Below are 23181 nucleotides of genomic sequence, written 5' to 3'. Positions count from 1 at the left end.
TCTAACACCAACTGACAGCCACAGATAGAGATTAATGGGTATATGAACAATACCCCTGGTTCTGGTTAGAAAGGGGAATAGCTAGTAGGAAATATGGAGAGAGAGAGAGAGAGAAGCGAGAGAAAGAGAGAGAGAGAGAGAGAGAGAGAGAGAGAGAGAGAGAGAGAGAGAGAGAGAGAGAGAGAGAGAGAGAGAGAGAGAGAGAGATCACTCTCCTTATAGCCGCAACCCTCTGCTGGCTCTCTGTTGTGAAGTTGTGAAGTGGTTTTTCTAGTCTTTTCTTAGAGTTGAATAGTGCTTCTATGAACTCACCACTGTTCCCAATCCACCTCAGGCCCAGTGTGGTGTTAACAGCAGCTGGAGGGATGAGAGAGCCTGATGAATACCACTATCACCTTACTGCTAGTGTCCATTCTCCTCTCAACACACAACAGAGGACAATAAAGAGAGCCTCCATAGGGAGAGCAGGAGAAGGCTAAGGAATATTTATGACTTTACATTAGATTCTCTCATAGAGGATATTGTAGTCATATATTCCATATGTGTGAATTTAGATTAACTTCCCTGCCACCTAGTAAGCAGGACATTGCATTTAATTGGTGTGTGTGTCTGTGTGTGCGTGCGTACGTGTGTGTTTGTTTGTGTGTGTGCATGGACGCAATTGATTACGGTTAGTGAGTGTGTATGTGTCTGTGGATATCTGTGTGTGTCCGAACCTCAGAAGCCTTGAGCCACTACAGTACAGAGTGTGCAGAGGATGGATCTTCCAGTTAATAGATTTCAGTCCTCTCAGCTTTCAGTGTGTTGATCCTATGCTGACTGGTCCGGACTCACAGTGCTTTAGGCTCACGGTGGGGGGATTTAAAATAGGGGCCCTTTAACACATTTGGTTAATGTCTTCATTCTTCCCTGCTGTGCTGAAATCCACTTTATACCCACGGACTGCTAAAAAGCACGTCTAAAAGGTATGATGTGCCATTGGGTATTTAAGCTTGCAGATGGAATTTATATTCATTTGGTACCCAACTGAAATACACTAAGTGTACAGAACACCAGGAACACCTTCCTAATATTGAGTTTGCCCCTCTTTTGCCCTCACAACAGCCTCAATTCGCCGAACGCGTTCCACAGGGATGCCGGTCCATGTTGACTCCAATGCTTCCCACAGTTGTGTCAAGTTGGCTGGATGTCCTTTGGGTGGTGGATCATTCTTGACACACACAGGAAACTGTTAAGCATGACAAATTCAGCAGCATTGCAGTTCTTGACACACTCAAACTGGTGCACCTGGCACCTACTACCATACCCCGTTCAAAGGCACATTCTGAATGGCATACATACACAATCCATGTCTCAATTGTCTCAAGGCTTAAAAATCTTTCTTTAACTTGTCTCCTCCCCTTCATCTACACTGGTTTAAGTTGATTTAACAAGTGACATCAATAAGGGATCATAGCTTTCACCTGGATTCACCTGGTCAGTGTCATGGAAAGAGCATGTGTTCCTAATGTTTCGTACACTCAGCGTACTTGTTGCATGCTTTATTTTCCCACAATGGGCTCGAAGAAGCAGCAGTCAATTCAGCGTGGGATCCATATTATGTAAAGCCTTTTAAATTAATTAGATGTTATATCTCAATACAGTTGTCTCCTGTGCTGTTTTCATGTGCTGTTCTACATTGTGTACTATGCACAGATCCCTGGTATGTGAAGGCTTTGTCATGCAGTATTTTGTTATGTGTAGTGCCATAGACTGCTTAGGCTGTTCTGTTCCCCTTGTACTGTTCTCTTATACTGCTCTGTTCTATTATACCTCTCTGTTCTCTTATACTGCTCTGTTCTCTTATACTGCTCTGTTCTCTTATACCGCTCTGTTCTCTTATACCGCTCTGTTCTCTTATACCGCTCTGTTCTCTTATACTGCTCTGTTCTCTTATACTGCTCTGTTCTCTTATACTGCTCTGTTCTATTATACTGCTCTGTTCTCTTATACTGCTCTGTTCTCTTATACTGCTCTGTTCTCTTATACCGCTCTGTTCTCTTATACCGCTCTGTTCTCTTATACCGCTCTGTTCTCTTATACCGCTCTGTTCTCTTATACTGCTCTGTTCTCTTATACTGCTCTGTTCTCTTATACTGCTCTGTTCTCTTATACTGCTCTGTTCTCTTAAGCTTCTCTGCCTTGCATTGCACATAATATGCACACATGAACACACACATCAAGATACACACACACACACACACACACACACACACATTATCCTCTCGTACCGTGGGCAGTCTACGAGAAAAGCACTTGAGAAAACGTTTTATACCAGCAAGCCTTTATACTGTATAGCTACTACCCATGGAGAGGATTACCAGCAGGAAGTGACAACAACATCACTGCAGGATACAGGGGAGGGAACAGCACACAACGACATTCCTGCGATCCAATTTATCACATTACATTTCATTACAGCCATTTAGCAGATGCTAAATTAGATATTAGATGCTGCACAATATACCGTATTCATCCAATTGACCTACAGTAAATATTTAGTATGGGCTTTTTAAATTCAGAGGAGGCTTAACTGATCCTTCTCACAGTCATTTGATCAAATGCATTTGGTGTCAGTCAGGTGTGACGCTGTCAGTCCAGTTTCAGCCTGGGTGTTTTTATCAATGCTCCTTTTGTAGCGCCATATATCATAGGAGCCTCACACACGTCGGCTTTGACACGCTCTTCATTACCATTCTAGTCCTGATGGTCTGTAATTATGTGGCTTGGCTCTGATTAGACGCTCCATAAGGAGCTAATTAAACCGGCCATGCAAAATCATGACCAACATTAGCTAAGAGACATGGCTGGGATAAGCACAAACATGCAAGAGCACGGCCTTTTCTCCCCTCGCTTATCACAAAATAACGATATTGAACTAAATATTAAATGATTTGTCCTTGATAGAGTGCATCTTAGACCTTCCATATTGGAAAAAATACATATCTGTGATCATCACTCAAAACAATTCGATTTTACAGAGCTGTAGCTGGCGTAAACTGCCTCGATCAACATTTCCACAGATACTTTTTTATTTGTATTAGTTATACTATTTTGATATTGAATACTGCACTGTTGGGTAGGGATTGCAAGTTAAGCATGTCACTGTACTTGTGCATGTGCCAAATCAAACTTGAAATCTGAACATTGATGAGTTTCTCTGCCCCCATGATACTGTTCCATGTATCCAAATGAGCTATCGTCTGTTCCGGGAGAACTTTTCTCCACAAACAGACTTCAAAGTGAGGGTAGCAAAGCTAGATTAATTCTCTCCTCTAGCCTCTGCCTCTGTGCTATTATACCTCTGACAATCCATTTAAGAGCTGTCACACAGGTTAGAGCTATTGTGTTTCAGTGGAGAACACTCCTCAGCTAGCTACTCGGGGTGCAGGGCATTCTGTTTTTCACAGAACACAAGCCAGCTAAACTTAAGCCTGGTAAAGAAATGGGAAATTGGTTTTTTAAAACATTTTCAGCATTTATTTGATTTGTGCAACCCCACAGATAAAACTGTATTGACTCTCATATGGCAATGTGTATTACAATATGAAAAATATTGGTTATTTTTGTTGCACTGGAATTTGACATCATAGAATATTAAATTGATCATACAGTAAAAAACACTTACTTGAAATGTCATTAAAGTGACATAACTAATATGTCAGTTTAGGTGACATGCACTGAGTGTACAAAACATTAAGAACACCTTCCTAATATTGAGTTGCGCCCCCCCCAACAATGTTGACACCAATTCCTACAGATATGTAAGTTGGCTGAATGTCTTGCTCATTTACCTTCTGAATTGCACACATACACAATCCATGTCTCAAATGTCTCAAGGCTTCATTAACCTGTCTCCTCCCCTTCATCAACACCGATTGAAGTGGATTTAACAAGTGATATCAATAAGGGATAATAGCTTTCACCTGGATTCATCTGGTCAGTCTGTCATGGAAAGAGCAGGTGTGCTTAATGTTTTGTACACTCAGTGTAACTACAATGGTTAATTGTCACTTTCACCAGTGATGGTGAAAGCCAGTAGCTACTTCCTGTTTACTTAATGCATCAGTTGTTAAGATTGTCAAAGATCAGGAGGCACGTTTATAGACCGAAGTCAGACATAGGAGTGCTGTTAATAGGTTTTAGACAAATCCTCGGCCTCCTTTGACCTCGAGGAAACTTGGGTGGGAATATAGCTATCTAACCTCGCTAAGATGAAACAAAGAACAACTGAGGAGAGCGTAATCGTCCCATAGAGGTGGATTTAATTGGTGCCATTTGATGAGTCTGTCAATATGTCAATATCCTAGTCTTAATATCTCAATATCTGTATAAAGTGCTGAGCCTTCAAACAGTTTAATTTCCTGACAATGGCATAGCATCCATGATTCTATATTCAGCATACCCATTGTTTGAATGTGCTGGGCTGTCTAGTCTCAGTTTCAGCTCTGAACAATGAGCCTCTTCAGCCCTTTTCACAACAGTTTCTTGCTCTCTCTCTCTCTCTCTCTCTCTCTCTCTCTCTCTCTCTCTCTCTCTCTCTCTCTCTCTCTCTCTCTCTCTCTCTCTCTCTCTCTCTCTCTCTCTCTCTCTCTCTCTCTCACACTGTATTCCTCCCTGCCGTGGTGAAAGAGCAGGTGATAATTAAATTGCAGGAATCTTCTTATTCACTACAGTGTGGCAGGAGCATGGCAGTAGCAGTGTGCAGGTGACAATGCGCCTTTGGTCGTGTGGTGTTATCTCCATGCTCCTGAGGGATCACAGAGGCTTTGCTGGGCCAGGGAAGATCATCTCTAGCCTGGCTGGGCTACTCTCCCAGGGGAGGCAGGGTGTCTGGAAGTCTGCTGGGCTGGCATCTCTCTTGGAGTGGAAAAAAGCCTCCTCACCATGGTGGGATTGTGACATCTTAGAAAAGTCTTTAGTCATGTTGGGCAAGAATCCCTTAGAGAATGGTATGAGGGATACTGTTGTTATGTAGCCCTCATCAGACTGCACTAATTTTGATGAGCATTCTAGTGTGTTCATCTCCTAGAAATAGAATGATTGGAATGGGAATCCCTGTCAATTTGTCTATGATGGGTGGATTGGCGGCCATATTGAGTGTACCCATAATAAGGAAGTAAAGTAGGAGGTACAGTATTTCCTTTCTATGGTCTAGTCTCTTCAATTTACTTACTATCTCTCTCCTCCCCTCTCTTCCCCCAGGGCCTGACTGGTACCTGACCAAGGTGAAGCTGAGGGTGACAGATGTCAACGACAACGTCCCCGAGTGGGCCATGGAGCCTTACCCCTACCTGGCCATGGTGTCCCCCGAGGCCCCCCCTGGGACGCTGGTGTACCCGCTCCACGCTCGCGACGGGGATGAGGGCAGTAGCGGCGAAGTGGAGTACTTCCTGGCTGATGGTAAGAAAGAGATGTGTGCGCGCACACGCACACACACAGTGGGCCAGCCAAAAGATCTGTTACGTCTGTGGAGCCCCTGCTGAGGGGGGAGTGTAGGGGGGTGTCTGGTTTGTTGATATATCAGGAAGTGGGGGGCTGGGCTAATCTTGTTCCATGGGATCACAATCCATCTGCCACTCTTCTCTGACCTGCATTAACTCAGTGCACTACCACTAACGCAGATAAACCCTAGTCCAACAGTATTCAAACCCACTAGTACCACTTTTTTGAGTGGATTGTTCCTCATTCTCCTCAAACAGATGTTGAAGATGAATTGTAACTAAGCACTGACATCAGATGAGCCCCAAGTGGTACAAGCTAAATGGAAATCAACAGCCAATATTTTTTAATCAGATTTTTTACATGAGTTTTTGTATTTAATCCTTCAAACATTCCAGAGGTTTAACTCCATCTAAAGAGGATGATAGCCCGGCTCTTGGGCACCAGCGAGGTCTGCTAACTTACATTTGACCTCATTGTATACAGTGTGGGTGTTGGTAGCCTTACTGTACTGTACTGTACTGTACTTGCCAGGGTTTACAGTTGGCGAACAAGACTAGGACCAGGATGTTGCTACTGTGTATACATTTAGATGGAAATATTATCCTCAGTCTATTCATCTAGTCAAGTCAAATCAGGTCAAGTCATATGTGCCTTTCCCATCCATTACACAACACACTTTACAGAGAAAAAAGACAAGACAAGGATGTTGCTACCGACCGTGTATTAACGGAAAGTTTAAAAAAATATTCTCCTCAGTATATGTTCAGTCTCTCCATCTGTCTCCCTTGCTTGACTGTTCTGTTCTGTACTCTACTATACTCTAAATCAAAACAAATTTTATTTTTCACATGCGCCGAATACAACATGAATTGCTTACTTACAAGCCCTCAACCAACAATGCAGTTCAAGAAATAGAGTTAAGAAAATATTTACTAAATAAACTGGAGTAAAACATTTAATAAAAAGCAACACAATAAAATAACAAAAACTAGGCTATATACAGGGGATACCGGTACAGAGTCAATGTGCGGGGGTACAGGTTAGTCGAGGTAATTTGTACATGTAGGTAGGGGTAATGTGACTATGCATAAATAATAAACAGCGAGTAGCAGAAGTGTAAAAACCAAGGGAGGGGGGGTGGGGGGGTGTCAATGTAAATAGTCTGGGTGGCCATTTTATTAATTGTTCAGCGGTCTTATGGCTTGGGGGTAGAAGCTGTTAAGGAGCCTTTTGGACCTAGACTTGATGCTCCGGTACCGCTTGTCATGCGGTAGCAGAGAGAACAGTCTATGACTTGGGTGACTGGAGTCTTTGACCATTTTTTGGGCCTTCCTCTGACACCACCTAGTATACAGGTCCTGGATGGCAGGAAGCTTGGCCCCAGTGATGTACTGGGCCATACGCACTACCCTCTGTAGCACCTTATGGTCGGATGCCGAGCAGTTGCCATACCAGGCGGTGATGCAACCAGTCAGGATGCTCTCGATGGTGCAGCTGTATAACTTTTTGAGGATCTGGGGACCCATGCCAAATCTTTTCAGTCTCCTGAGGGGGAAAAGGTGTTGTCATGCCCTCTTCACGACTGTCTTGGTGTGCTTGGACCATGTTAGTTTGTTGGTGATGTGGACACCAAGGAACTTGAAGCTCTCGACCCGCTCCACTACAGCCCTGTCGATGTGAATGGGGGCGTGTTCGGCCCTTTTCCTGTAGTCCACGATCAGCTCCTTTGTCTTACTCACGTTGAGGGAGAGGTTGTTGTCCTGGCACCACACTGCCAGGTCTCTGACCTCCTCCCTATAGGCTGTCTCATCGTTGTCGGTGATCAGGCCTACCACTGTTGTGTCGTCAGCAAACTTAATGATGGTGTTGGAGTCGTGCTTGGCCACGCAGTCATGGGTGAACAGGGAGTACAGGAGAGGACTGAGCACGCACCCCTGAAGGGCCCCCGTGTTGAGGATCAGCGTGGCAGATGTGTTGTTGCCTACCCTCACCACCTGGGGGCGGCCCGTCAGGAAGTCCAGGATCCAGTTGCATAGGGAGGTGTTTAGTCCCAGGTTCCTTAGCTTAGTGATGAGCTTTGTGGGCACTATGGTGTTGAACGCCGAGCTGTAGTCAATGAACAGCATCCAGCATGTCCAGGTGGGAAAGGGCAGTGTGGAGTGTGATTGAGATTGCGTCATATGTGGATCTGTTGGGGCGGTATGCGAATTGGAGTGGGTCTAGGGTTACCGGGATGATGGTGTTGATGTGAGCCATGACCAGCCTTTCAAAGCACTTCATGGCTACCGACGTAAGTGCTATGGGGCGGTAGTCATTTAGGCAGGTGACCTTCGCTTTCTTGGGCACAGGGACTATGGTGGTCTGCTTGAAACATGTAGGTATTACAGACTCGGTCAGGGAGAGGTTGAAAATGTCAGTGAAGACACTTGCCAGTTGGTCAGCGCATGCTCTGAATCTACTGTACTGTACATGTGTACTTGTGTATATGAATGCATATAAAATGGATAGATTATCCTCAGTATGATCAGTCTATCCATCTGTCTCCCTTGCTTGACTGTTCTGTACTGTACTCTACTGTAGCTAAACTGTAGTCCAGAGCCTTCTATAACAATAAAGCTGTACTCTACTCTACTAATACTGTACTATTGTACTGTACATGTTACTCTAAATGCACATTGTGATGTAAAAGGGGCTTTACAAATAAATCTGATTGATTCATTGATTAATAAATTAATATGTATTGACTGATTGATGTACTGTACCTTACAGGCGGTGATGGCTGCTTTGCGGTGGACAAGAAGAGTGGTCACATCTTGACCACAGGTCTCCCCCTGCAGAGAGGCAGGGAGTATCTGCTGAGTGTGGTGGCCTTTGACAGGCTGGGCAGTCGCAGCGCTCCGGCCATGGTGTCTGTCATAGCAGGACTCAGAGCACCACAGTTCACCAATGCATCCTACGCCATCTCCATACCTGAGAACACCCCCGAGGGACAGCCGTGAGTACTGGGAGTGTATAGGTGTAGACACACACCACATGGCCCCAGATCTGTTTGTGCTATCACTCAAACTCCTTGTTACTCATTGTCAAGCCAAACATGGCTTGACAATGGCAGCAATGGAGTTGTCAAGAGCACAAACAGATCTGGGGCCAGGCTGGATGTACACACACTCAACATGTTAAAACAAGTTAGAACGCACGCACGCATGCACACACACACACACACACACACACACACACACACACACACACACACACACACACACACACACACACATGCACACATGCTCATAGACATTGCACTTAAACTCTGTTTGGGAATTAGGGATTTATTTTGAATATCACACATTCCGATATCAGACAAAGAGCAACATCGGGAACAGCCTGGGTCGCGCAGCAGCACAACTTAACTTACTTTGGTCCACTACTGGAGTATACTTTTTTGTTGGTGAATTGTAGCATACTACACTATTAGCATACTGTTAGTGACATATTTCTGTCTCCTTTAGCTTCCTGGTGATGTTCGCCATCTCCTTCCAGAAGCAGCCAATCAGCTACAGCCTGCTGATCAACCCCAGCAGCCTGTTCAGAATGCAGCAGGAGACAGGGGAAATCAGCCTGACCCGCACGCTAGACTATGAGAATGACCAGAGACGCTACCTCCTCATGGTCAGGGCCAGCGAAGGGACAGGGGGCCTCAGCAGCGCCATAGAGGTTAGTGATGGAGTGTGTGTGTGTTTGTGTGTGTGTATGTTTGTGTGTGTGTTGGAGTTGGTCTAGCTTTGATTTTCAGACTTCCTCACATTGGTTCCAGTAATGAACGAGACTTGGAAGGATGGCATTGTGAGACTACAGTCGGTCTGGGCAGCTTAATCTCCAATTTGTCACACTTCTTTCTTAACTACACTAACGGTCAAATGTTTTACTACACCTACTCAGGTTTTTCTTTATTTTTACTATTTTGTACATTGTAGAATAATAGTGAAGACATCAAAACTATGAAATAACGTATATGGAATCATATAGTCACCAAAAAAGTGTTAAACAAATCAAAATATATTTTATATTTGAGATTCTTCAAATAGCCACCCTTTGCCTTGATGACAGCTTTGCACACTCTTGGCATTCTCTCAACCAGCTTCATGAGGTAGTCACATAGAATGCATTTCAATTAACAGGTGTGCCTTCTTAAAAGTTAATTTGTGGAATCTATTTCCTTCTTAATGCATTTGAGCCAATCAGTTGTGTTGTGACAAGGTAGGGGTGGTATACAGAAGATATCCCTATTTGGTAAAAGACCAAGTCCATATTATGGCAAGAACAGCTCAAATAAGCAAAGAGAAATGACAGTCCATCATTACTTTAAGACATGAAGGTCAGTCAATACGGAACATTTCAAGAAATGTTAACGTTTTTCAAGTGCAGTCACAAAAACCATCAAGTGCTATGATGAAACTGGCACTCATGAGGACCGCCACATGAATGGAAGACCCAGAGTTACCTCTGCTGATAAGTTCATTAGCGTTACCAGCCTCAGAAATTGCAGCCCAAATAAATGCTTCACAGAGTTCAAGTCACAGACACATCTCAACATCAACTGTTCAGAGGAGACTGTGTGAATCAGGCCTTCATGGTCGAATTGCTGCAAAGAAACCACTACTAAAGGACACCAATAATAAGAAGAGACTTGCTTGGGCCAAGAAACACAAGCAATGGACATTAGACCGGTGGAAATTTGTCCAAATTTGAGATTTTTGGTTCCAACTGCCGTGTCTTGAACAGATGATCTCCGCATGTGTAGTTCCCACCGTAAAGCATGGAGGAGGAGGTGTTATGATATGGGGGTGCTTTGCTGGTGACACTGTCTGTGATCTATTTAGAATTCAAGACACACTTAACCAGCATGGCTACCACAGTGATACGCCATCCCATCTGGTTTGAGCTTAGTGGGACTATCATTTGTTTTTACATTGACATTTTAGTCATTTAGCAGACGCTCTTATCCAGAGCGACTTACAGTTAGTGAGTGCATACATTTTCATACTGGACCCCTGTGGGAATCGAACCCACAACCCTGGCGTTTCAAACGCCATGCTCTACCAACTGAGCTACATGGGGGGCTAGGGGTGTTTTCAAGGACAATGACCCAAAACACACCTCCAGGCTGTTTAAGGGCTATTTTACCAAGAAGGAGAGTGATGGAGTGCTGCATCAGATGACCTGGCCTCCACAATCCCCCGACCAAATTGAGATGGTTTGGGATGAGTTGGACTGCAGAGTGAAGGAAAAGCAGCAAACAAGTGCTCAGCATATGTGGGAACTCCTTCAAGACTGTTGGAAAAGCATTCCAGGTGAAGCTGGTTGAGAGAATGCCAAGAGTGTGCAAAGCTGTCATCAAGGCAAAGGGTTGCTATTTGAAGAATCTCAAATATAATATATATATATATATATATATATATATATATATATATATATATTTTGTTTAACACTTTTTTGGTTACTACATGATTCCATATGTGTTATTTCATAGTTTTGATGTCTTCACTATTATTCTACAATGTAAAAAATAGTAAAAAATTAAGAAAAACCCTTGAATGAGTAGGTGTTCTAAAACCTTTGACCGGTAGTGTATGTCTCAGTGTTTTATGTATAGTAAAGACTGGCACGTCAAAGAGGTGTCTAGCAAAGCTAAAACAACCATGAAGTTGACTAAATCAGACAGTCATCTTGCTTTAGAATTCTGTCTGGAAGTCAGTCTGCTTGCCAGAATTGATTTTAACCCTCTAAATTATTTATTTAATGATTTTATCATCGAATTATCACGTCACACATTTATTTCACATTCCCCAGTTAGAAAACAGAACTTTAGGCCTGACTGAGTCTGCTGGGTGTAGTGTCGGCTTGAGGGAAACCTATTCCAGCTATTTCAGTGCTATTACTCAGCTGTCACTTCACACTTTACACTCTGACGGTGACACAGGGAGAAAGAGAGAAAGAGAGAGAGAGGGAGAGAGAGGGAGAGGGAGTTTCAGATGCAGGGCTAAGGGCCTTGCTCAGCCAAAAAGACAGCCCGGGAACATTTCTATTTTAAAAGCAGAACTCATGAGCTGGAAGATAAAGGAAATGTTGAGGTGGCAACTTTTAGAAACTACAGTGCAATTTAGCTCAAGTTTTTCTCCTACCAGTATGACATTTCAGCAACCCTTTACTTAAAGCCTGCGGGTATTATACAGGCTTTAAGTAAAGTAAAGTAATTATACATAATAATTAGTTATTATCATCTTATAATGATCCTGACGAAATACCAGTCATTTTGAGTCTATTTTGATACATAGAGACATTGTAGTGGGGTAATATTTGATATGTGTATATACTGTAATATACTGTATACCTCACATGCGACCCGTAAGAAGACTATGCAATTAAATGTTAACAAAGTCTATTAAATTAGTCGTCTGACTCCATAAAGATTATTTAGCAATATGCAAGAGACTATAGTTGAGTTACACTAACAGACACTCAAGAAATGTCTGAGAATAGAATTCTAAATACAAGTACATTTAATTACTTTGTAAAAATGAATGGATTCACATACAAGGCTTAAGTTACAAAGCAATAACAAGCATTACAAGGCATTATTCTAGGCATGATCAGAGAGGGAGAGAGAGAGAGAAGTCATAGCCTGAAAGAGTCCCTGAGGTAGAGAGAGAAAGAGAGAGAGTGTATCTCACCAGCGCAGGTCAGGAACAAAACAGATAGAGAAAGAGACAATGAAGCTAAGACCCTTTTATAAGCATCTGACCTGTTTGGATGAAAACTATTTATTGACCAATAGCATTCTTGTTGAGTTAACTTCCAATCATGGCCGCGGGAAGTAAGGGTGCTGAAGGTGCTCCAGCACCCCCTGAAAAATCAGAATTATTACAAAAACGGAATAAAAAAAACATTTTTTTTTTTTAATCTCACAAAAGTAGTGCACTGGGCCTTTAGTGGTCCTGTATTAGCGGTCCTATATAGCCATCTGTAGCGCGGGCAATTTTTTTTATTTTCAGCAGATCCTGTCTCCTAGTTGTAGAATGATTTGAGTTATGTCCCCTCTCCCCCTCTTTCTTTTCTCATCTCCTCTCCCTCTTGTCTCCCTCCTTTCCATCTTTCCCTGTTTTCTTTCCCTCCTCATCCCACTCTTCTCTCTCCCCTTTCCCCTGAGCAGGTCCAGGTAGTGATAACGGATGAGAACGACTGTGTCCCAGAATTTCTCCAGTCCATTTACAGTGTTGATGAAGTCCCTGAGACAGTAACCACAGCAACCTCTCTCCTGCAGGGTGAGATGAAAATGCAGCTTTGTCTTCCTAGTGTGTGTGTGTGTGTGTGTGTAATAATCAGAACATTCTGTGACCTCTTTACTCTAATTTAGATTGGTTATACAGGGTCACAACGAGTCACAATTAATCGAGTTGCTGTTGAATTCCTGGAACTGTTGTTGCAGCAATGAATGGGTGCTGATATGCAGCTTTAGGAGTTGTCAATTGTCTGTAATACGACATAAAAAGACAACGATCCAGACACATGCCAACAGATTCATCAGCTTTCTCCTTCAGACTTATCTTAGAGACCAGGGTCGTATTCATTAGGGCACACCATAGCAAAACGCTTTGCAACGGAAAATGGAAACTAGCTTCAGCTAGTTTTCTTTTCTTTTTGGTGCCTAATGAATATGACCAGTGTGTTCATATCCTGTATCTCTCCCACAGTGTTAGCCAGTGACTGTGACTCAGGGTTGAATGCGGAACTCACCTACTACTCTCTAAGCCCAGACTTCAGCATTTCAGCCCACGGCACCATCTTCCCTACGGGCCGTCTGGACTACGAGAGGCCCAACCACCTGTATGAGTTTGTGGTGATGGCGGTGGATAACGGGGAGGAGCCTCACTCTGGCACCGCCACCATCCGCCTCCGCATGGCCAATGTCAACGACCAGGCCCCCGAGTTCTCCCAGACTGTGTGAGTGGATCTACTGATGCAGACTTCAACCCCCATAACCCCACCCTCGCACAACATCAGTAGTCTAGTATCTACTATACTATTGAACGACAACCCCCTCCGTCAGTAGTCTAGTATCTTCTATACTATTGAACTACAACCCCCTCCATCAGTAGCCTAGTATATACTGCCGGTATACTATTGAACTACAACCCCTCCCCCAACACCAGTAGCCCAGTTTATACTATACTGTTGAACTACAACCAATGTTCAACATTTTTTCAGCACTGAGCAAATTTCATGTCTGCTGAGCGCAAACTTGAACGTTGTGAAAATTCTGTGCAACTTCTGGCACACTGAGGCTGTACCCGCTTTAAGCTACAGTTATAACAGTGGCCAAGTAGGCTAGTGTGGATATTTGATCATAATGTAGGCCTATCAGAGTGGCCTACCATAACAAACTATGGAGAAAATGCATCCCATAACATTTTAAAATGGAAATAGCTGTTCTATCATTCAGCCTACAGTAGCAGCCAATATGTGGTGTTCAATGTAGGCCTACATTCCATGAGACTTTTGAAAAAAACATGCAGGGCTTGACATTAACCTGTTTATCCACTTGTCCTTCAGACAAGGTGACTGAAAATGTTGTGTTGTTTGATGCAAGAAACCACTTTACAAAAGAAAAGTCCTTATTATTCCCATACCATATTACATATTACAGAGAATTAGACAAATTATGCTACCCTCTACCTGTTGGCTACTAAGCTTATTCAAGCCTGTCTCAAAATAGAGAAAAGAACTAGAGAAAAAATTAGAGAAAAAAAGCTATTTACCTGACTTGCTTTTCAAAGATGGCTAGAAATGCACACTTTTTGTGCTCATAGAAAGCAACCACTCCCCCATTGCTGACTAGAAATGTGCTATAACTGGGCTAATAACTCACTAACTAGCAAAGAATATGAACAAATGTACACACATGGCTACATGCAGCTACTTGTGACCACTCATGCTGTAAACACAGTCCAGTTCAAAGTGAATGGCACAGATCCATATATGGCAATGGTCTATTTGCATATAGGGATACGGCATATAGGGATACGGAACATTGACTACAACCCCCTCCCCCAACACCAGTAGCCCAGTTTATACTATAATATTGAGCTACAACCCCTCTCCCCTCCGTCAGCAGTCCAGTTTACTAGGATTATGATGAGGCTAAAATCCCCTCATTTTAGCTGCATGGTGAAGTGGTATTCTATAATGGTAGTAGTAGTGACAGATTTAAAAGATCAATTGATACACTTGACTAGATGTGTTGCTAATATACCGCACATAATTACAGTGCGTTCAGAAAGTATTAAGACAACTTCCCTTTTTCCACATTTTGTTACATTACAGCCTTGTTCAAAAATTTATGAAATATATATTTCTTCTCATCTACACACAACACACCATAATGACAAAACTACATTTTAGCAAATTTGTTAAAAATAAAAAACTGAAATACATTATTTACATAAGTATTCAGACCCTTTGCTATGAGACTCGAAATTGAGCTCAGGTGTATCCTGTTTCCATTGATCATCCTTGAGATGTTTCTACAACTTGATTAGAGTCCACCTGTGGTAAATTCAATTGATTGAACATGATTCGGAAAGGCACACACCTGTCAATATAAAGTCACACAGTCATGTACGTATTACCTCAATTACCTCAACTAACCGGTACCCCCGCACATTGACTCGGTACCGGTACCCCCTGTATATAGCCTCGCTATTGTTATTTTTACTGCTGCCCTTTAATTATTTGTTACTTTTATTTCTTATTTATTTAGGTATTCTTTCTTAAAACTGCATTGTTGGTTAAGGGCTTGTAAGTAAGCATTTCACTGTAAGATCTACACCTGTTGTATTTGGCGCGTGTGACACCAAATAATATTTGATTTGATTTGATGTCAGAGCAAAAACCAAGCCATGAGATCGAAGGAATTGTCTGTAGAGCTGCGAGACAAGATTGTGTTGAGGCACAGATCTGGGGAAGGGTGCCAAAAAAATTCTGCAGCATTGAATGTCCCCAAGAATACAGTGGCCTCAATCATTCTTAAATGGAAGAAGTTTGGAACCACCAAGACTCTTCCTAGAGCTGGCCGCCCGGCCAAACTGAGTATTCGGGGGACCCGATGGTCACTCTGACAGAGCTCCAGAGCTCTTCTGTGGAGATGGGAGAACCTTCCAGAAGGACAACCATCTCTGCAGCACTCCACCAATCAGGCCTTTATGGTAGAGTGGCCAGACGGAAGCCACTCCTCAGTAAAAGGCACATGACAGCCCACTTGGAGTTTGCTAAAAGGCATCTAAAGGACTCTCAGACCATGAGAAACAAGATTCTCTGGTCTGATGAAACCAAGATCGAACTCTTTGGCCTGAATGCCAAGCGTCACGTTTGGAGGAAACCTTGCACCATCCCTACGGTGAAGCATGGGGGTGGCATCATCATGCTGTGGGGATGTTTTTCAGTGGCAGGGACTGGGAGACTAGTCAGGATCGAGGGAAAGATGAATGGAGCAAAGTACAGAGAGATCCTTGATGAAAACCTGCTTCAGAGCGCTCAGGACCTCAGACTGGGGTGAAGGTTCACCTCCCAACAGGACAACGACCCTAAGCACACAGCCAAGACAATGCAGGAGTGGCTTCGAGACAAGTCTCTGAATGTCCTTGAGTGGCCCAGCCAGAGCCCGGACTTGAACCTGATCGAACATCTCTGGAGAGACCTGAAAATAGCTGTGCAGCGACACTCCCCTTCCAACCTGACAGAGCCTGAGAGGATCTGCAGAGAAGAATGGGAGAAACTCCCCAAATACAGGTGTGGCAAGCTTGTAGCATCATATCCAAGAAGACGCGAGGCTGTGATCGTTGCCAAAGGTGCTTCAACAAAGTACTGAGTAAAAGGTCTGAATACTTATGTAAATGTAATATTTCCATTTTTATTTATTGTTATAAAATTGCAAAGATTTCTAAAAACCTGTCATTATAGGTTATTGTGTGTAGATTGATGAGGAGGAAAAACGAATATATAAATTTTAGAATAAGGCTTTAACGTAACAAAATGTGGAAAAAGTCAAGGGGTCTGAAGACTTTCCGAATACACTGTATATCAAAAAAACATCACACAGATTACACCCTTCCCAATTAAGCTTTGCTCTATGGGGTAACACCATACAGATATCTATCAACATGAATAGAAAATGTATAGAGGGTGTGAAAGTCTATTTGGAAAGCTGAGGTTCATTCGTCTGAGTGACTCAGGCCTTGTACTGCCAGTCATGTGACAGAGACCTTCGCTAGAGCGCCAGCACATCTAAGAGGCCCTGTCATTTCCAGGTGTCACCTCAGGGAACAGATGGACAGACAGGCAGACATACAGACGGGCAGACAGACAGTCAGTCAGTCAGACAAGATATGTTCTGTGTGGCCTCGTTTCGTCTCCTTAGATCAGTGTGAAAGAGGAAGAGATACATTGAGGATAACAGGAGTGATACTCAGTGGAGAGATGCCTGAGTGGTCACGTCTGGAGGCGCGTGAAGAACCCTTTGAGCCGGGTGACAGATTACAGGCCACTCATGTTGCCACGGCGACTGCCACAGCTGGCGGAGATGAATCACCCATCAGCGTCCTTCTGTAACACACACACGACCGTGTTCTGCTGACGAGTCTATCATTTATCTTTCTTTCCGTCTCTCTATCCCCATCTTTCTTCCACATATCACTGACCGTTTCATTTCACACTCCTCCTCCAACATGTCTTGCCCACCGAACCCCCCCCCCCCCTCTCTCTCTCTCTCTCTCTCTCTCTCTCTCTCTCTCTCTCCATCTCTCTCTCCTCTCCCATCAAATTGAACAAGCCTCTCTACCCCATCATCCCACTCTACCAGTCTATTACTCTCTTGTTACTGGCTGAGTATCCCAGTGCCCAACACCACACAGCAAGCAAATCACTGTTGACATTTTAAAAGGCACTTGATCAAATGGCACAGAGTTGGCTGGCTATGTGAAAGGCCCATTTGTTCAATGAGTTCAACATCCCAGCAGACATGATCATTTGTCTTTGACCAGGCAGGCTCAGAGTAGTTAAATCAAAGTGGCAGGCAAAGCCAGGCTCATAACCATAACCAGTCTGCTGCTGCTTGGACTGTGTGATTGATACAGTCACACACAGTGTGTGTGTGTGTGTGTGTGTGTGTGTGTGTGTGTGTGTGTGTGTGTGTGTGTGTGTGTGTGTGTGTGTGTGTGCACATGCGTGTCTACACACACACATATATAAAGATGTCTGTGTTCATGTCTGTGTGCTTATGTCTGTATTGTTGTTGTACACAATGATTTTCAGCTATCGGACCTTTGTCTCAGAGGACGCTGGCCCCAACACACTAGTTGCAACGGTACTGGCTAAGGACCCAGACGGTGATGGAATAGTGTACTCAGTTACAGCTGGCAACGAGGAGGGCAACTTTGTCATTGACAGCCAGAAAGGTGACCCTTTGTAATTTACTTCATAATTTTCTCCTTGGGCTTTCACGGTACTCCTAATATACAGGTGTACTTTTAGCGAGTGGTGGAAAAAGTATCCAATTGTCGTACTTGAGTATAAGTAAAGATACCTTAATAGAAAATGACTCAAGTAAAAGTGAAAGTCACCCAGTAAAATCCTACTTGAGTAAAAGTCTAAAAGTGTTTGGTTTTAAATATACTTAAGTATCAAAAGCAAATGTAATTGCTAAAATATACTTAAGTATCAAAAGTAAAAGTAAAAGTATAAATCTTTTCAAATTCCTTATATTAAGCAAACCAGACGACACCATTTTATTTTTTTGCGGATAGCCAGGGGCACGCTCCAACACTCAGACGTCATTTACAAACAAAGCAGGTGTTTAGTGAGTCTGCCAGATCAGAGGCAGTAGGGATGACAAGGAATGTTCTCTTGATAAGTGTGGGAATTAGACCATTTTCCTGTCCTGCTAAGCATTCAAAATGTAACTTTTGGGTGTCAGGGGAAATGTATGGAGTAAAAAGTACATAATTATCTTTAGGAATGCAGTGAGGTAAAAGTTAAAGTAGTCAAAAATATCAATAGTAAAGTACAGATACCCCAAAAAACTACTTAGGTAGTACTTTCAAGTATTTTAACTTAAGTACTTTACACCACTGCTTTTAGCTCATCAATGTCCTTGCTTATTAACAGAATGAGCCCTGTGCAGTGTGTGGAATGCTTTGTACAATACTAATTGACACCAAAGGTTGATGAAAAAGCAGCAATTTCAAAAGAAGCGCGGACTGTTTGTTATTGAAGTCATAAATATAAAGAGAGCTATATTACTGTATATCCAGGGCTTTTCTTTTGTTCCCCTAAAATAGTTTATTCTATCATATAGAAAATAGTTCTGGCCTGTGGACTCTGTATTTTGTAGCTGTGCAATTTATCTTTTTTTATTTACCCTCTGATCCGTAACCAGCAGGACATTTGTCTGACAGGGTGACATTTGTCAACCAACCATTTCAATTCAATTTCACATTAGTTGCTCTATCATAGCTCACAATCTACAGCTTCTACACTGCCAGCCTCCATCTTGACTCTTGTACTACTATTTTCCCCTCTCATCTGTCCTCCCTTGCATCTTAAAGATAAGGCAAAGGCAGAGCCGGCCCCAGGGATAAGCGACATAAGCGGTCGCTAGGGAAACGTTTTTATTTTATACTTAAAAAAAATTTTAGGACCTCAGTCTGGCTCTCAACTTACTATTGAGAGTAAAGGGTGGGTTGCACCAACATGGATTAACTCTTAAACTGGGTTAAATCAAGGTTTATCTATTAATCTTGTTGCATGAAATTTTAAACCTAGTTTTTAAATTAATCCTAGTTAAAATAAATTCTTCCTCTAATCTAAGTTTGGTTTTCACTTTAAATCTAGATTAATTTTAAGCATGTTGCTCAATAAAAAAAAAAAGAATATACATTTAGATTGGAGATGAATTCTAAACTGCCACTTGAGGTGGTTTAACTGATACAATGGCAGCATATCTACTGTGGAGAGACCAAAACGACAAATAATTACAGACAGGTTAAATCCTGTTGAATTTTATGATAATTATGAGTTTTCAAGGCGATACTGCTTCTCCAAGGACTGTGTGATGCAACTGGAAAGAAGAGGCTGGACCAACCATTAAGCATGGGAGTGATAGGAACGCGGCAGTACCCCCACTATTTCAGCTCCTGGTGGCCCTACGGTTCTACGCAACTGGATGTTTCCAGATCATGGATGGCGACCTTTTTGGACTCCACAAGTCAACCGTCTGCAGGATTGTAGTCAGTGTCCAGTGCTAGATTCCCAGGTGTACTAGGGGCAATTGACTGTACACACATTCCAATTCCCAACCCTGGTGGTGAGAATGGAGAACTATTCCGTAATCAGAAAGGTTACTGCTCCATCAACGTTCAAGCTGTCTGTGATGTCAAAGGTCAGCTCACCAACATCGTAGCTAGATGGCCAGGATCCACCCATGACAGCAGAATCTTTGACAATAGTTGTCTGTGTGCAATGCTGGAAAGGGGGGCTTATGAAGGCAACCTACTAGGTGACAATGGATATGCCTGTCGTGGGTACCTTAGCACTCCCCTTTTAAACCCCCAGACACCTGAAGAGAGAGAATAAAACACCTCTCATATCCTGGCAAGATGTCTCATAGAGAGAGTTTTTGGAGTGTGGAAAAAAATATTCCTGTGGCTACAGGAGGTGCTCCGCACGAAGATGGACAATACACTGAAATCATTATTGCAGTGGCAGTTCTCTATAACTTTGGCAGGAGACTGAGGAGGACCTACCTCAGGAGAATGAAGAAGATGGCCAGGTGCAACATGCTGGCAGTGCAAATGGGAACGCTGTGAGGAGAACCTTGATTGAGAACCATTTTGCAGCCTAAGGTGTGTATAATGCAACATTGGTAACATGTAAAAAGCAATATTATATTTTGATAGACACGTACAATTCCTAATTAATTAATCTGTATTAAAATAAATTATTAAGACTGTGTTATTCTCAATACCATACATGGTGGAACTGGAAGCACCAGAACACAAGAGTGGGGACAAGACATTGCTTGGGAAAGGATTGTTTTAATAAATAATTGTTTAAATAAATAAAAAGATCAGCATTCTTTACACAGTGGGCATTTGTTTCCCTGAAGGAGTTTCTGTTTCTGAATTTGCAGCTCTTTTTGTAAATTCAGGACCTCAATCTGCAGTAGATTTTTCTCTATCTCCAGCTCCAAAACATCAATATGAGCTCGGTTCATGTCAGTTCTGGGGCGTTTGCTTGGCCTGTCTGGTGTTTTTGCTGCTGGTGCAAGATCCAGGCACTGTTGTTTCTCCACAGCACAGGGTGTCAGCTCAACTAAAGGAAAGGAAAGAAAGAAAATTAACTCATTATTAGTAGGCTATTCACGTGCCCATTTTGTACAACAACTGAATTGGGGCTTATGATATGCCCAGCCTTGGTACGAATAATGATGTTATGCAACTTGCTGTAACGGGACTGATAATGGTAACATTGTCGTGAAGTAGCATTAACGTTAGTTTTAACGTGCATTATAGTCATTGATATTTACCAGTTATTTATGTTTACTAAATATTGGTGGGTCGAGTTGTCCGTCGTCATCATTGGGGTTAAGGAGAGGGTCAAACTGCTGGGGAATCATCTCGCATATCCTCTGGGAGAGAGGATAAATTCCCTTGGACGGAGGCCCACCTCCGGTCTGAAATAGCCCCCGCCTCTCCTCTGCCGCATCCTTTTTGGCTTTTGCTTTAAAAAAAATTCCAGCACGCCTTCATCCGATTTGGGTCCCTCTTCTCTTTAATCGGTGTCTATCCATGAAATCTGTCGCATATGGCCCAGGTGTCTTCCTTCTTTTTGACAGTCTGTCTTTTTATCATCCAGTAAGTTACTAAATTCCTCCATCATCATCAGCTCCGACAAGAGGTTTATTTTCATAAGCAGAGAAATGTGAACTTCTTTGACATGCCATGATCAGGTAGATAGCGGACAAATAATAAATGGCTAAATAACATTAAGTAATGACAATAATAAGTTATATGTTATGCTAGTTATCATGGTTTATAAACTAGCTAGCTACAGTAGCAAACGTTAGCTAACAAATGAGTTTTCTGTCTAGTACAGGCAAATAACAGATTTTATTTCAAATCGGCCAACCAATGAGAACCTTTCATGATGGAGTTGCAGTAGTTCTACATTGTTATTATTTTATCAAGGAACAGCAACTTTGTGGCCTCATTTGTCAAGTAGGCTAGCTACTTCGTTTCAAGTCACGAAATACCTCATATATTGGTGTACCATGTCACTAATCATAGTTTAAAACCGTTAATCATAGATTTACTGATCCAGATTTACTGATCCAGAGATGGTGCAACACATCTCTGCTTAATTATAAACCTAGATTTAGAAAAACTAGATTAGCTCTAATCCTAGATTAATTTAAACCATCTTGGTGCAACCCACCCTAAGAATAGTAGAATACACCAGGTGCAATTTCGAAATTTGGTTGTGCATCAGCAGTTTTTCTCTTGTTATGTCAGTCACTGAAAGTCACTCAATTAGCCATGTCAGCTAACAAATCTTGCTTAGGGCCTCCAAAAGACAGAAAGGGAGCCACCTCACAGTTGTGTCCCATTTAATTGAATAAAGCAAATGCCTTGGCTTGACCAAAACATAAAAACGTTTTATTTATTTTTTTATTTATTAATGAATTTATTACTGGGGGTTTTAGGTGGAAATTAGTCACTTGCCAAAGAAATAATAATAATAATAATAAAAAAGTATTTATACCGTACAGCAGGGGTACTCAAATACTATTTGAGAAGGTCCTTTCACACAATGTCCTACTGTATGGCAAAGATCCAGATGGATATTGTAATTTATCGGCATAGTAACAAACCCTCACCTCGCAACCCATGCGACCCCAAACTGTTCAAACTGTTCACACCCCTCTTGTTGGCAGAGATAAATACTTTCCATTTTAAAGCTAATTTCCTGCAATTCAACACATTATGCCATAGAGCGAAGGGAGCATTTAGCAGTTTTAAAGCTCATTTCCTGCTATTCTACATATTTTCCATATTTTATGTGTGTTCATATGATACCAGGAGTCGAATCCCGACAGAATTCCTAAAAACTTTTTTTTTTATGACCCCGTTCTGGGTCCGGATCCGTCCCACGGCCCACGGTCTGCCTATTGACTACGGCTGCTGTACAGTATGGCTAAAACAACATGAGACCGGCTAAGTACAGTATATTATACTGTACTTAGTTAATCATTTTGTGTCTAGACTGTGGAGACCTCCTCTACCACAGACAATTAGTGAGCAAGAAGTAGACGAGTGAAAGAACTCCGGCCCCATTTGGGTGCAGCAACTTGCTTGTTGTCTTTAATCAGGAGGAGCAGTGAGAGATGAGTGATACCACAACAAGAGGAAAACCTCCCTGTGTTCTCTCTCTCTTTCACATCAATGACTTTTCCCAAGATCACAAGTAGCTCATCCTGAACCCATTGATGTCGATATTTGCATAGAGAACAGATGACTCAGATGATGTTCTCCTTTCCTCATTCCCTTGTTATGCAAAGGCAAGACAAGGAGAAAGCAAGTACATCTAACG

At 42.5% G+C, this 23181-nt stretch overlaps 1 protein-coding gene across 1 annotated transcript in view; it reads left to right on the top strand.

Moving 5' to 3' along the window:
• The window catches only part of LOC311137028 (neural-cadherin-like), a gene marked incomplete at both ends in the record, with an annotated part of 125241 nt that overhangs the window by 17585 nt on the left and 84475 nt on the right, over positions 1-23181 (top strand). The window contains 6 exons of the mRNA XM_084171345.1: positions 5245-5442; positions 8254-8479; positions 8991-9195; positions 12692-12803; positions 13233-13482; positions 17848-17990. Of these exons, the coding sequence (XP_084027471.1) occupies positions 5245-5442; positions 8254-8479; positions 8991-9195; positions 12692-12803; positions 13233-13482; positions 17848-17990 (1134 nt within the window). The remainder of the gene's footprint in view (positions 1-5244; positions 5443-8253; positions 8480-8990; positions 9196-12691; positions 12804-13232; positions 13483-17847; positions 17991-23181) is intronic.

This window comes from Coregonus lavaretus (assembly GCF_964263955.1).
Source record: "Coregonus lavaretus genome assembly, chromosome: 11".
NCBI classification, from domain to species: domain Eukaryota; kingdom Metazoa; phylum Chordata; class Actinopteri; order Salmoniformes; family Salmonidae; genus Coregonus; species Coregonus lavaretus.
The sequence above is the reverse complement of the archived record's forward strand: the minus strand, read 5'-3'. Positions and strand labels throughout refer to the sequence as shown.